This window comes from Cervus canadensis, chromosome 7 (genome assembly GCF_019320065.1).
Source record: "Cervus canadensis isolate Bull #8, Minnesota chromosome 7, ASM1932006v1, whole genome shotgun sequence".
Classification (NCBI taxonomy): domain Eukaryota; kingdom Metazoa; phylum Chordata; class Mammalia; order Artiodactyla; family Cervidae; genus Cervus; species Cervus canadensis.
The window spans coordinates 34,279,977-34,293,454 of NC_057392.1; the positions used below are offsets into that span (position 1 = coordinate 34,279,977).

The following is a 13,478-nucleotide window of genomic DNA, read 5'->3' on the forward strand; positions in this document are numbered from 1 at the left end:
ATCGATTTAATCCTTATGTTGGTGTATCATTTTATAGCTCACTTTCACTTACACAACACACATTCCTCACTGGAGGGCTTCTCTGGTGGCTTAGTGGTAAAGAATTGGCCTGCCAGTACAGGAGACATGGGTTCTATTCCTGACCCGGCAAGATCCCACGTCCTCCAAGAAACTAAGCCCATGCACCACAACTATTGAGCCTATGCTCTGGAGCCTGGGAACTGAAACTATGAGCCGATACACCCTAGAGCCCATGCTCCCCAGCAACAGAGGCCACTGCCATGAGAAGCCCACGCACCACAATTAGAGTAGTCTGTGTAGCAACGAAGACCCAGCGCAGCCAAAAATAAATAAGTAAATAAATAATAATTAAAAAACAAGAAACATACATTCCTCACTGGAGTTCATCGAGGGCATGGCTTGCTTTCCCCATTTTGCAGATAAAAAACAAGGTTTAGAGAAGTGAAGTGACTTGCTCAACTAGTAAATCTAAGAGGTGGTACCAAAATTCAGATTCCTCTAAGTCCTGGTCCAGTGCTTTCCCTGGTCTACCCCTCTCAGAGGTGTTAATGATTGGCGGGCACTGTCAGGGTCCCTAAAGGGATATGAAGGAGAGAGGGTGTGCATCCAGAGAGACGCTGAGTGCAGTTGTCTCAAAGTCAACCTTCACGGAGAAAGGTCTTTTGCTTTCTGCCTTTTGCAGTCAGTGTTGCTGACTGCAGGGTGTCAGTGCACTCAGGGAGCCAGAAGCCAGTTGATTTTATTCATGGCTTCTCTCCCTGTGCCCCTTCTAGCCTCTCAGTGATCAGGAGAGTTTTCAATCCCAAAGAAAATGGCCACTTGGGGGAATAGTGGTTTGGGTGAATGAGAGAAAATGATAATCTGATGAAATACAACCTCTGAATTGGCGCCTTAGCAAGACTCACCAAGAGCTGCTTGCTGTGACATTACATTAGCTTCCTCCGCTTGTTTTTCTTCCAAGGGAAAGAAAAACTTAAATCTCCACTGAGGATAGAAGATGAATGTATGTGGCACAAAGGAGGGGAGAGGAGAATCTGAGACTGTCCGAGGTTTCCTGGGAAAGGGAACAGGACTGTTGTTGGATCACAGAAGACAGTCTCCTGTGCTTTCCCTGCTTCCTTAGGAGGCCTGCCAGACCAGCACCCCTGACCCCCACCCCTTCCCAGCCAGCACCCACGCCAGGCCAGCCTTTCTGGCCCCCATATAGAGCTGCAGGGTATCCTGGAGGGAGCTATCTTGGGTGAGGTCTATTTTGGCTTGTTTACCTGTGTGCACCACTGAATGCTGTCAGATTAGAGAGGGCTGGGATCTGAGACTTGTGGCGGACACAACGGATAGAGGGTCATTTCCCCTAAGTGGTGATTCTTTATCCCACAGACCTTCATATTAAGATCCAAGGCCCCAGCTCCCAGCCCTGAAGGAACAAATGTTAATGAAACTACTTCTGTGGAAGTAAGAAGAGATGTGGATGTGGCCCAGACCCTTACTTTGGACAAATTGTTTTTCTGTCACTTTAGCGTGTCACTAAATAAAAACTGCAAGCTATGTATGTGTTTGCTTCTCTTAACTGGCATTCCCAAATTAGTGTGCATGTGCCCCGTCTTTGGGGCTTCTGTCTTAGAGAAAGATAATTATAGCCTGAACCAGATGAGTGTCACTAAAGACTAGACTGGCTTCAGAGTCTGGTGAGCTGAAACCAGGCTGTGTAGACCCACCAACTCAGCAAATTTGAAGGAAAATTCCCATTTGGATACTAGTTTATTACAGAGCTGTTATGTAGAAAAGAGAGAAAAAAATTCAGTTCTCTCTGCCTGGGTTTCAGTTCTGAAGGTATTTATTAAGTCTTCTCTTTGCTCTCCTTTGATGACAAAGCTCTCTAACTAGGACTTGAATATACAGCCCCTAATACTACTAATAACCAGTGTTTATTAATTACTTGCTTTGTGCTAAGTTCTAGGCTATCATTATCTTTCGTATTGAATTTACCTTTCATAATGATCTTAAGAATAGATAAACTTATTATCTCCATTTTGCAAATGAAAAAACTAAAGCCCAAAGAGGTTAAGCAATAAGTCCAAGGTCACACAGCTGATAAGTGAAAAACCAGGAATCAACTTCAGGGTTATCTTACTCACGCCTTTAAGTAATATACTATTCCACTTTAATTTTTAAGATCAATGGTAATTATCAGCACAATGATTCCATGAGTTGTGACCATAGTCACAGATAACCATAGGACATCTAAATTATAATCATAGGCCATTCTGACTATCCATAACAGATGTATATTCCTGAAAGAGCAGTGAATATAAGAACTTGTAGTCTTTTACACTGGAAGGAAAATACATTTGCTTATGTGTTGTAGGGCCCTATCTAGTTCAAAAGACTTTAGATGGAAAATATGTATAATTTCTTAAGAATTTAAAAAATGCAAATGCAAATCGGTGATCAACTTGAATGAGCATTGCAAGCATTGTGAGTGAACAAAAGTGAGATAATGCCAGCTTTTCCTTTGAAGTTTTGAAACCCACGACATGTGATTATAAAAAGAACCTCTACTTAGAAATGGCACAAATAATTCATCATCATGTCTGTAACTGCAGGTCTCATGGCTGGCCTAAATCCTGAGTTGTAAATAATATCAATGAGCTAGACAATAACTGTCTGCTTTACAAATCAGGCTATCTGAGTTTAGGGGTTAGTTCAATAGGTATACATCTTTCAGTACTGGAAGATTTAGAATTAAGAAGAGGAAGTTTGGAAAGAATCAAAATTATAGTAATAATATATTTTCCTAAGAAGGAGCCTAATTTTCTTTATGAATTTATGTTCTTGTGAAACTTAAGAGTATCTGGCTTAAAATGATAGCCTTGAAACTCCAAACTAGGAAATGTGATTTGAGTATGTGGTTTAGTTGCATGGTTTTAGGTTGAAATCTTACTAAGCATATACAGTTACTGGAACATTTGAGAAAACTTCACCGTATTTGCAAGATTAACTTATTAAACTTATGGATCATTTAAATACCCAGAAAGGTTGTATTTATTTCAAGCAATTGAAAGAAATATGGTAAATGTAAAATGACTGTTTTAACACCCAAAACTCTGTCTCCAAGATTTGATTTGGCACCGATACAAAGAGGCCGAGCTTTCAGCATCACTGACACTTAACTCAGTGATGAAAGTTATTTGATCTCCATTAGCCTGAGTGGTCTCCATTAGTGTGAGAGTAGTTACAGTATTTATATCATGTGAATATTGTGAAACAACAGGAGGGAAGATGAAGTGCTTGGCACAAAAGGTGATTACAGCAACACTGAAGTGGAGGTAGGGCTACCTGCTCTTGTTATTCTCACGGTGAAAGATTTTTAAGGCAGGTTAATTGGAAGCATAGAGACAACATACCTAGAAAATTATAAACTGAAAACTTGGATGAATGGTGAGTCCCATGCTCTTCACACATCATGATGTTATCTCCTAAAAGACCCAAGCTTCCCGAATCTAGAGGAATTCAGATTATCTATTTCCTAATCATAGAATTTTTGCTGCTGTAGGTGAAATTTCTGCATCCCTGCACTCCTTAAAGTCCCAAAGATTTGTAGAATTTTCATCCATCATGGGGGAAGGAATGAAGAAGGGGAAAAGTAGGGTGGTTTTTTTTTAAAAAACACTTTTTTGTGTATGTACCGGAGTTTCCCTACAAGGGTTTTCAACAAACCACACTCTCCAAGGAATCAGGGATCTGGGTCAGGAGAATTTCTCCTTTTAAGGTCTTAGTGGAACTTCTGTTGTTCTCTGCAGAGTTGGAAGGAAGTAGAAAATTAAGCAGTGTTCCAAATCCCATTTGGAACTAGAAAAGGCCCAATAAATGTAAGTACAATATACAAAGCCCCCAGATTGATTGAATGAATTAACCCTTACAGGTCAGAATTATGTATCAGTGTCCCAAAAAAAAAGCAGAAGAGAAAGAAAAGACTTATCCAAAGCCACCAAATCAACACTCAAGCTTGGAATTGATCCCAGCCAGCCTTGCAATCAGAGCCACTTCCAACAGGACAAGAATAAGCCTACTGGGCAGAGTGCTGTGAAGCAGACAGACACTTCCCCTTCTCACAGGGAAGGTCACCCTGCACAGACACGTCTGCTTTGTGTTTCTCTGGGGTTTTCATTAGCTCACTCAGAACGCTCTCCTGCCTTCCTCCTCGGTGTCTCCAACGGAGATGTACCTGGATAGGAAGTTTTCCAGTGACTGCTTCTTGTCTTCCTTGCAAATGATGCCGTCCTTCTTCTGTTTTTCCATGTCTTTGATTCGGGACTGGAAAGTATCGATCAAATCGAACACAGACTTCATTGCTATAGGCACCTCATAATATTGCTGTTGAAGGAAAAGTAGGAAGTATATAATGCATTAAGGTGTTTCTTCCCTCTGTCCAGAGGGTGGAGAGCCTGGGAGAATTCATGGGAGCTCTGGGAAAAACAGAGCCTGGAGGGATTATTTGTTTATAAACTCTCTCCTGCAATAGTCCTCTGCTGAGGTTTTGAGGTTCTGAATCCACGAAACAACTGCCTTTACATTCCATGAGGATTTCTTCTTCACTTCACTCTTTTTATTGGAAAGGGTCCATGCCTTCTTCACCCCACATATCCTAGATTTACTTCCCTGTTTCTGGGACTAACCTGGTTCCTGTTCATTACACAACTGGAGAGAAAGGCAGAAACTCTGTACCTAACACAAAAAATCAAATGCAAGAACATGTAAGAGTATCTGACCTCAGCAATAAGGGTGATTTTCCACCAGAAGGATGCCTGCTCTGTGGTCATCAGGAATCTACATGGGATGCCCCTAGTGGTCGAGGGTTAAGACTCCATGCTGCCAACGCAGGGGCTATGGGTTTGATCCTTGTTAGGGGAAGATTACACATGCCTCGTGGCACAACCAAAAAGTAAATAAATGAATGAATAAACAATCTATATAAACTCTTTGTGATTCCCAGGGACTATTTTATTGAGTGAGCATTACTTAAAATTAGGTCATGTTTGCTAACATATTCTCAGAAAAAAGAAATTGGGGACTCTAAGTTAAGGATAATGAAATTCAGTTTCCTGCCTCAAAGCTGCCTGGACTTAGAACAGCAACCTGAAATGGATTTGGGAGCTGGCTGAGCATAATCAGCGTAAGTTAGAGAGAGAAGTCAGGACATGGCTTGGAGCTTTGCCCTCAATGGGAATTTAGTTAATCATGAAATGTGTAAGCTGGCAGACACCTTAGGGATCATCTAGTCCATCCTTTCACATTAGAGGTGGCAAAACACAAAAGCAGAATGAATTATTGAAGGGATCTCTCTCCAGATCCAGAAAAATACTTCAGGCTGACCTAGCTATTCTAATAGCCCAGGCAGCCTTTTTCCTAAGGATTTTCATGTAAGCATGGGCTCTGGAGTCAATCTGTGTGTGTATGAAGTCTAACATTAACTGGGTGAAGTTAGGCAAGTTACTTAACAACTCTAGATTCCTGGCCTCTTTGAAACAAAGATAATACTTGTTATTTCTCTTACAAGTTTGAGATAAGAATTGTAAATATTTGAGGTGAGTGCTTGGCATAATGAAAGAACTCAATAAAGTTAGTTATTATTGTTATTATTATTATTATTATGACTACATGGCATAATTTTTCATGGTTCAGAACTTTTGTCCCTATCATAGGAAGAAATTAGGTGTAAAACCCTACTGTTCTGCCCATGCTGAATCAGGAGATAAATTTCCAGGTTCCTCCAAAGTACGCCTATATTAAATCTGAGTTTTCTTAAAACAGAAGCTAAATGCTCTTCACTTTTTATCACCAGGGTCTGACACATCATAACCATTCAACAAGTGTCTAGTGAATGCATAACTTTAATGTTACAGAAGAATTTAGTCTGAGTCAAGTAACTGAGCTACAGGGGGTCATCCAATCCAATATTTTCCATAGACCACAAATTCTATAGGACAGTGGTAACTATTTGGACCATTTCCAAACTTTCCCATTTATGAAATAATTTGTGCTCAGTTGTATGTATAATAGACTCACTGATCCCCCCAAAATGAGTTTCTCTCTTAAGGAATGGCACTGCATCATCCAAAACAGGAACCCATACCTTGACTCTGAGGTCCACATCTGTGAGCACCATAAAGAAATCATTGTAGGTCATTCCATATTCCTTCCTCAGCTTGCTGATGAGATGCTGGTCTACCAAGTCCTCTTCATCCACAACTCGCATAGGTTTCTCATTGTCTTAAGGCAAATGAAATGTGAATAAATATGGATGTGACAAAAACAGAAGTCAGTGGGAAACCAAAGGGTGGAGGATCTGAGCCTCCATCCGGAGTTAATTAGAACTGCTTTCATTAGTTGCACACATTCAAATAGTACTTTGTTTGAACTAATGTTTCCAAAGTGAACAAATATAGAAACAAATGAATAAATAAGCTCATTTTGAAAGTCACTCTTCCAAAGATGATTGAACCCCATCTCTGCCCACCCTGGTTATAGTGAATCAGAAGGAGCAACTTTAGAATGAAGCTACTGAGTCATTCCTGGAAGAAGATTGCCAACTCAGCCTGGGGATGAGTCATTATTGTGATTTACCAGGGAAACAGACCCAGATTCTTTGGTTAAGCTTTATTTCACTTAAAATTTTATTTTAGTTTTAGTTATTTATTTAACTCTAAAATTGGTGTCTGTTCCTTCCTTTTATTAGAGACTTTTTTTTGGGACACAGTGAACTATGTCATTGCTATGTGTGTGTATATTAGTCACTTGGTCGTGTCCGACTCTATGCAACCCCATGGACTGTTGCCAGCCAGGCTCCTCTGCCCATGGAATTCTCCAGTCATTGCCATAGAGAAAAATAAAAAGCCTATGTTCAAGTCTGGTCATTTGACTCCAAAAAATCAAGCTATTCATAAGATAAATTTTGTAAGTGAATACAAGGTTAAGTAAAACATTACTGAATTTATAGAAGTTCTTAATGCTATATATATATATATATGTGTGTGTGTGTGTGTGTGTATATATATATATATATATATATATATATATATATTCAAATATCAAGCCCTGAAAACTGTTATAATTCAGAGAGGTTCCTGCAGGTGCCACTGGGTTAATGGGAAGTCTGAACATGACAAACTATTAATACCATGCCTGGAAAACACTTTGGAAATGATAGACGGGTTTATTTACTTCTTTCATCCCATACAGGTCACAGTGCTTCCCTCAACCCTGTTAAAATTTTTACTGGTAGAATAATCCCCTGTGTTTTAAAAAATTTACAAATGTTAAAGTTAGCAAATATGTGATAATAAATCTATTACGGAAGGAAATTTATTGGTTATTATCAACGCTGTTACCCAATGAATAGTACTACAGTAGAAAAAAACACAATTTTGTATCTACAAAGGTGATACAGCCAAGTATCACAAACTATTCTGCTTTTATTGATATAAAGGGGGCAATTATAATTTAGTTATTACTTTGGTTTACTTGATTAAGACTGTTGAAAGTATATAAATAAGAAGCTTGATTCTCCCAAGTAGATCATAATGAGAGGGGAAAGAATACTATCATTAATAAAATATGTTACTTTAAAAGAATTATTAAGTTCTTCATGCTGTTGGTTTTTGTTTAGTTTATCTATTGAGTAAAAATAGCAACTTGCAGAATAAAATACGAAGTATGATGTTATTCTTGGTTAAAAGGAAATAAAGCAAAAGAAAATACATCCATATGGGAATATACATAGGAAAAACTCCAGAAGGACATAGAGCTAATAATAATAGTTGCCTCTGGGGAGTGAGAAGAGGTAAGGTAGAAACTTTGACTGTTTACTCTATGTGAGTCTATATTATTTAAATTTTAACAAGGAGTATATTTTGTTTTGTGATTAATAATATTAATATGAATTATGATGATGAAGGAAATCATTAAAAAACTGATTTGTAAGCATCCTTAACAACTAATGTTCTGATTTTAACACTTTACAAATCAGATTTTATCTTGAACCTAGGAACGCTATTTTTAATCCTCAATATACATTCATTTTTGCTTTTGATGATTTGGAACTTCTTATTAAATTTATCCAGATTCTGCCAAAGCTCTCTAGTCTTCGTTAAGGGTAGCAGGGCTTAAAAGCAAACATTCCTTAGAATACATCCTATAAATTGTCCACATGGTCCCAATCCAGCTAAAATGATTCATAGATCCAAGCCCATTTTGTGGGATTTGGTCATTTCACACAACCTGCCCCTGGACCTAAGATTTTTGAGGAGGGACAGCTGGGAGGGTGAGCTCTGCTGTGTGCCGATGAGGACTGGCCCTGTAAATGAAGCACTTGCCTAGTTTTCCACCCTTTAAGAACTCCAACTCCAAAAGTCAGTGGTTAAATTCAGGTAGTAGTAAATTTCTTCACGTATTTGTTTTTCCATGTCTGACTATAGACAGCAACGACACTGCAGAAAAATTCAACTTCAAAGGCAACTTATTAAACACCACCTGTATGTCAGGCATTGTATGTAAAGCCTCCATTTGTGACTGCTGCCTCTCTGTGATACCCATGGTTTCTCCTCCTCCTCCTTCTCATCCCTAAATTCAGGTCATTCCTCCAATGTCCTGGGACAACTTCAGCTCTCCCTTTGCTTCAGGAGCTCCAAATCTGCTCTGGCAGTTTTTCAAAGTAGGATTCACTGTATACCTTCATCATGAACACCTGGAAGGCATGTTAAAATACAATCCTTGGACCCAGATTTATCTGGCTCATGGCCCCAGGAGCACCAATCAGTTGTCTCAGGGCCAGGAACCAGGCAATTAGGAAATACCCTACAGCCCCAAGCCTAACCAGCTGTTCACCCAGCTCACCTTGTGTTTCCCATGGAAACCCCAATAATAACCATGGTCTAGGCTCTCTCTTCACTCTGGCTTCTGCTTCCTGACCAAAACTTGGTGTTCCTCCCATGACCTTGTGAGGTGTGGTGCAGTTTCCTTTTTGAGTAATGAATGAGTAATATATTCCATTTTCCTTTGGCATTCTGGTCTTTTGAGTGTCACTGACTTTGCTGCACCACCAGACCTTAATAAACTCTCTCCTGAAGTAATGCACAAAGTAAATAAAACATACTTATAAGGCACTTAAAATATAATTATCCTATTTAAGAAGTCAGTATAGACCAAAAATCTCTTGGTTGCATTTTGGATAAATCTGGAGGTAAAGACTCCAGCAGAGGCTGAATTGTTTTTAGTTGATAATGGATAAATTTAACTAACTTTGTTGTCAATCCACTTGTTCCTTCCTGTTTTACTCTATGAGTGAGTTGTTTCCCTGCCTAGCACTCAGTTGTGAGATGAGTGAGTGACTGAATTGAATGGGTATATGAGACTAGCCTGGCCATTTCTGATCTCAAAGCTGAAGCTCACATTTGGTCCCTAGAAAGAACAATTTGTCTTATCTGTGAAGAATGTGTGCTGTCAGGTGCTTTTCTGTCCTACAGACTGACTATTAAACCTAAAAAGGTATTTAAAATTTATTTGAAAAATATGTTTAGAAATCTTTAGTGACTTCACTTAATTTACCAAATTAAGTTTGAATTCTCTCTCCTGGTATTTGAAATTCTCTAAAATTGGGTGCCAATCTACATTTCTAGACCTCTCTTCCCTTCTCTCTGCCACTCAACTTTCTGCTGTAGACCAAATTTAACTGCAAATCAGAATCACTTGAGCAACACTTTTAAAACAAACTCCTGAACTCCACCCCCAAACTAGGTCAGTGTCTTATAACGAATACCTATAAATTGAGATTAAAAAAACCAACAACCCAATAGAGAAATAAGCAAAGGACACTAAAAACAAAGTATAAAGTTGCCTGAAATATATGAAAAAAATCTTCAAACACATTTATAAAAAGAGAAATGCAACCCAATACTATATCACATTTAAGATACCATTTTTCACATACAGCATTGGCTAAAAACATTCACAAGTTTGATCATACATTCTATTGAAGATGTTTGGAGATATGGACATTCTTACACATTTTTGGTGGTTTTGCAACATCATACAACTTGCATGGAGAGAAATTTGGTGATATCTACCAAAGCTAGATATACTTTCCATTTGGCCCAACAGTCTTACTTCTCAGAATCTATTGTAAAGAAATACCCACATACATAGAGTGATATGTGTACAGGTTAATTCTGAAATTGTTTATAATAACAATATACTGAAAGCAATCCAAATGTTCCTCAACAAGGGGAGTGGTTAAATAAACTATGGTAGAATCTCAGAATAGCTTAATAAAGAATGAGGAAGATCTCTATGTACTAATAAGAAAAGATCTCCGGAAATACACTTAGGTGAAAAACAATGCAAAACAGATATATAATATACTATTATTTGTACCAGAGATCAAATTGCCAATATCCGCTGGATGATAGAAACAGCAAGAGAATTCCAGAAAAACATCTACTCTGCTTCATTGACTATGCTAAAGTCTTTGATTGTGTGGATCATAGTAAATTGTGGAAAATTCTTCAAGAGATGGGAATTCCAGACCACCTTACCTGTCTCCTGAGAAATCTGTATGCAGGTCAAGAATCAACAGTTAGAACCGGACATGGAACAACAGACTGGTTCCAAATTGGGAAAGGAGTACATCAAGGCTGTATATTGTCACCTATTTATTTAACTTATATGCAAAGCACATCATGCGAAATGCCAGGCTGGATGAATCACAAGCTGGAATCAAGACTGCCCAGAGAAATATCAATAATCTCAGATATGTAGACGATGCCACCATTACGGAAGAAAGCAAAGAGGAACTAAAGAGCCTCTTGGTGAAAGTGAAAGAGAAGAGTGAAAAAGTTGGCTTAAAACTCAACATTCAAAAAAATTAAGATCATGGCATCTGGTCGCATCACTTAATGGCAAATAGATAGGGAAATAATGGAAATAGTAACAGGCTTTATTTTCTTGGGCTCCAAAATCACTGCAGATGGTGACTGCAGCCATGAAATTAAAAGATGCTTGCTCTTTGGAAGAAAAGCTATTACCCACCTAGACAGCATATTAAAAAGCAGAGACATTACTTTGCTATGTCTAGTCAAAGCTATGGTTTTTCCACTAGTCATGTATGGATGAACCATAAAGAAAGCTGAGTGCCACGGAATTGATGCTTTTGAACTGTGGTGTTGGAGAAGGCTCTTGAGAGTCCCTTGGACTGCAAGGAGATCAAACCAGTCAATCATAAAGGAAATCAGTACTGAATATTCATTGGAAGAATTGATGCTAAAGTTGAAGCTCTAATACTTTGGTCACCTGATATGAAGAACTGACTCATAAGAAAAGACCCTGATGCTGGGCAAGATTGAAGGCAGGAGGAGAAGGGACAACAGAGGATGACATGGTTGGATGGCCTCACCAACTCAATGGACATGAGTCTGAGCAAGTTCTGGGAACTGGTGATGGACAGGGGCCTGGCATGCGGCAGACCCTTTGGGGCAAAGGGTCAATTTTTCAGATGCTTCTGTGGGGTCACAAAGAGTCAGACACGACTGAGTGACTGAACTGAACTGATTGTTTGTGTAAAAAGAAGGGAAAAGGAATAAGGAACTACTGTGTAGCACAGGGAACTGTATTCAATATTTTGTAATAATCTGTAACAGAAAAGAATCTGAAAAAGAGTTTATAATTATACATACATGAATCACTTCGCTATATACCTGGAACTAATACAACACTGTAAATCAGCTATATTTCAAGTGAAAAAAAAAAGATTTTTCCAACTCAAGGTAATAAAACATTTTTCTGTTTAAAAAAGAGAGAGAAGGGGAATATAGGTATCTATATTGATTTGTGTTTGCATAAAGAAGCCATTAAATGGATCAACAAGGAATCATAAACATTACTGTGGCAGCAGAGAATAATAAGGGTCAAGAATGGGTGTAAGACTTGTCTGTTAATACCTTTTTATATAGTGTTGACATTGGAATCCAAAAAACGTATCATTTGTTTAAAAAATTGAATAAAAGCAAAAAGTACTTTTGATAGCATCATCATCTATCAAAAAAAAAAAAAATCTACTCAGTTTCAAGGCTCCTCCTTTAAATCCACCCCCTTTTCAGAACTCTGGAATACATACAATGCTGTGATAACTGCAACTGGGAGAGCCTGTCCCTCCACCACATTCTTCAAGCACTTGTTTTATACACTTGACTCATCAGGTACTTTTAATCCCTTGCTTGTCAGGGGTTGATCTTGACAGTGATAAGCTTGATGTTAGAGGCAGTGCAATGGGTGGTCACACAAGTTAGGGGACAAACTGATTGATAATCAAAACCTGAATAAACAGAGAGGGACACCAAAGGCATTGTTGGCATTGTTTGAAAGTTTGATCACTCATCCAGTCTTGTCTTCTAGCACAGAGTGGCAGGGTCTAGAGAAGGCAGCTGCCAGGCATTACCATCACTGAAGAAGGGAGGAATTGGGACAAAGGGTCAATTTTTCAGATGCTTCTGTGGGAAAGCAGCATTTCTGCCTTATTATGGATCCGGATGGTTGTGAGGTTGTCCATAAAGGACAATTCTCAACAGGATAAAAGACAGAATATTCTAGGCTGAAATGGATTCTATCAGTCTCAGGTATAAAAGTTACTCCAGAGACTCACCTAGGAATTCCCTACTCTTATGACTAAGGAATCAGAATTGCCTCTCCTTGTTGCCACATTCCACTTCCCAACTATTCCTCTTTCCTTTTTTCATTCCTTCAGAAGAAGCTATCAAAAAATTGCCTTCTCCCCCCCAAAAAATTAGCTCTTAAAGTTTAGTGATCAATACCAGTGTCAAAAATATTTTTCACCTATATATTTCGCTAAGCATATAAATATACATATATACATGCTCACTATGTTTTCCTCCCTCTTCTCTTTTCATTTTGTAATAAAATGCCTTTAGCCAGCAACTCCTTCCCACCTGACAAACTTCCTCTATAATCCATCCTCTTAGCATAGACACCAATATTTCTATCTCAAATTGATATTTTAAATACCTCTGACAATTAAAAATGCCTTTGTGTGTTAGGTCACTCTATTTTTTATCTTTAAAAATTTTTTTCTTTATTTTTAATTTGTGTGTGTGTGTATGTTGGGTCATTCTAAACCCTCATGTATAATATACTCTGGGCTGCCAAAACCAGATAGGCTTATTCTGCACTGGAATTTTCTCAAGAATGAATAACTTTCATTAGGCTAATGACTGAAATCTTAAAGTAGGCTTCCTGGTATGTATAGGTTCATCACCTATAATCCAAATACATTTAGCAAGATGGACCAGCTGGTGAGTACAGCCCACACTGTAGCTGGATGTGGGCCTCTGTTTTTAAGGCCCCGTAAAAGTCTGGAAGAGTAGAGAGTGCTTGATTTATTTTTAAGGAAA

The 13,478-nt window shown here is 38.5% G+C and overlaps 1 protein-coding gene across 1 annotated transcript in view; it reads right to left on the minus strand.

Annotated features, from left to right (window-relative positions):
• Window positions 1–13,478, minus strand: part of CCDC80 (coiled-coil domain containing 80) — a 32,954-nt gene that overhangs the window by 5,127 nt on the left and 14,349 nt on the right. The window contains exons 4-5 of the mRNA XM_043474829.1: window positions 6,155–6,291; window positions 4,247–4,395 (exon numbers count right to left, since the gene is read on the minus strand). Of these exons, the coding sequence (XP_043330764.1) occupies window positions 4,247–4,395; window positions 6,155–6,291 (286 nt within the window). The remainder of the gene's footprint in view (window positions 1–4,246; window positions 4,396–6,154; window positions 6,292–13,478) is intronic.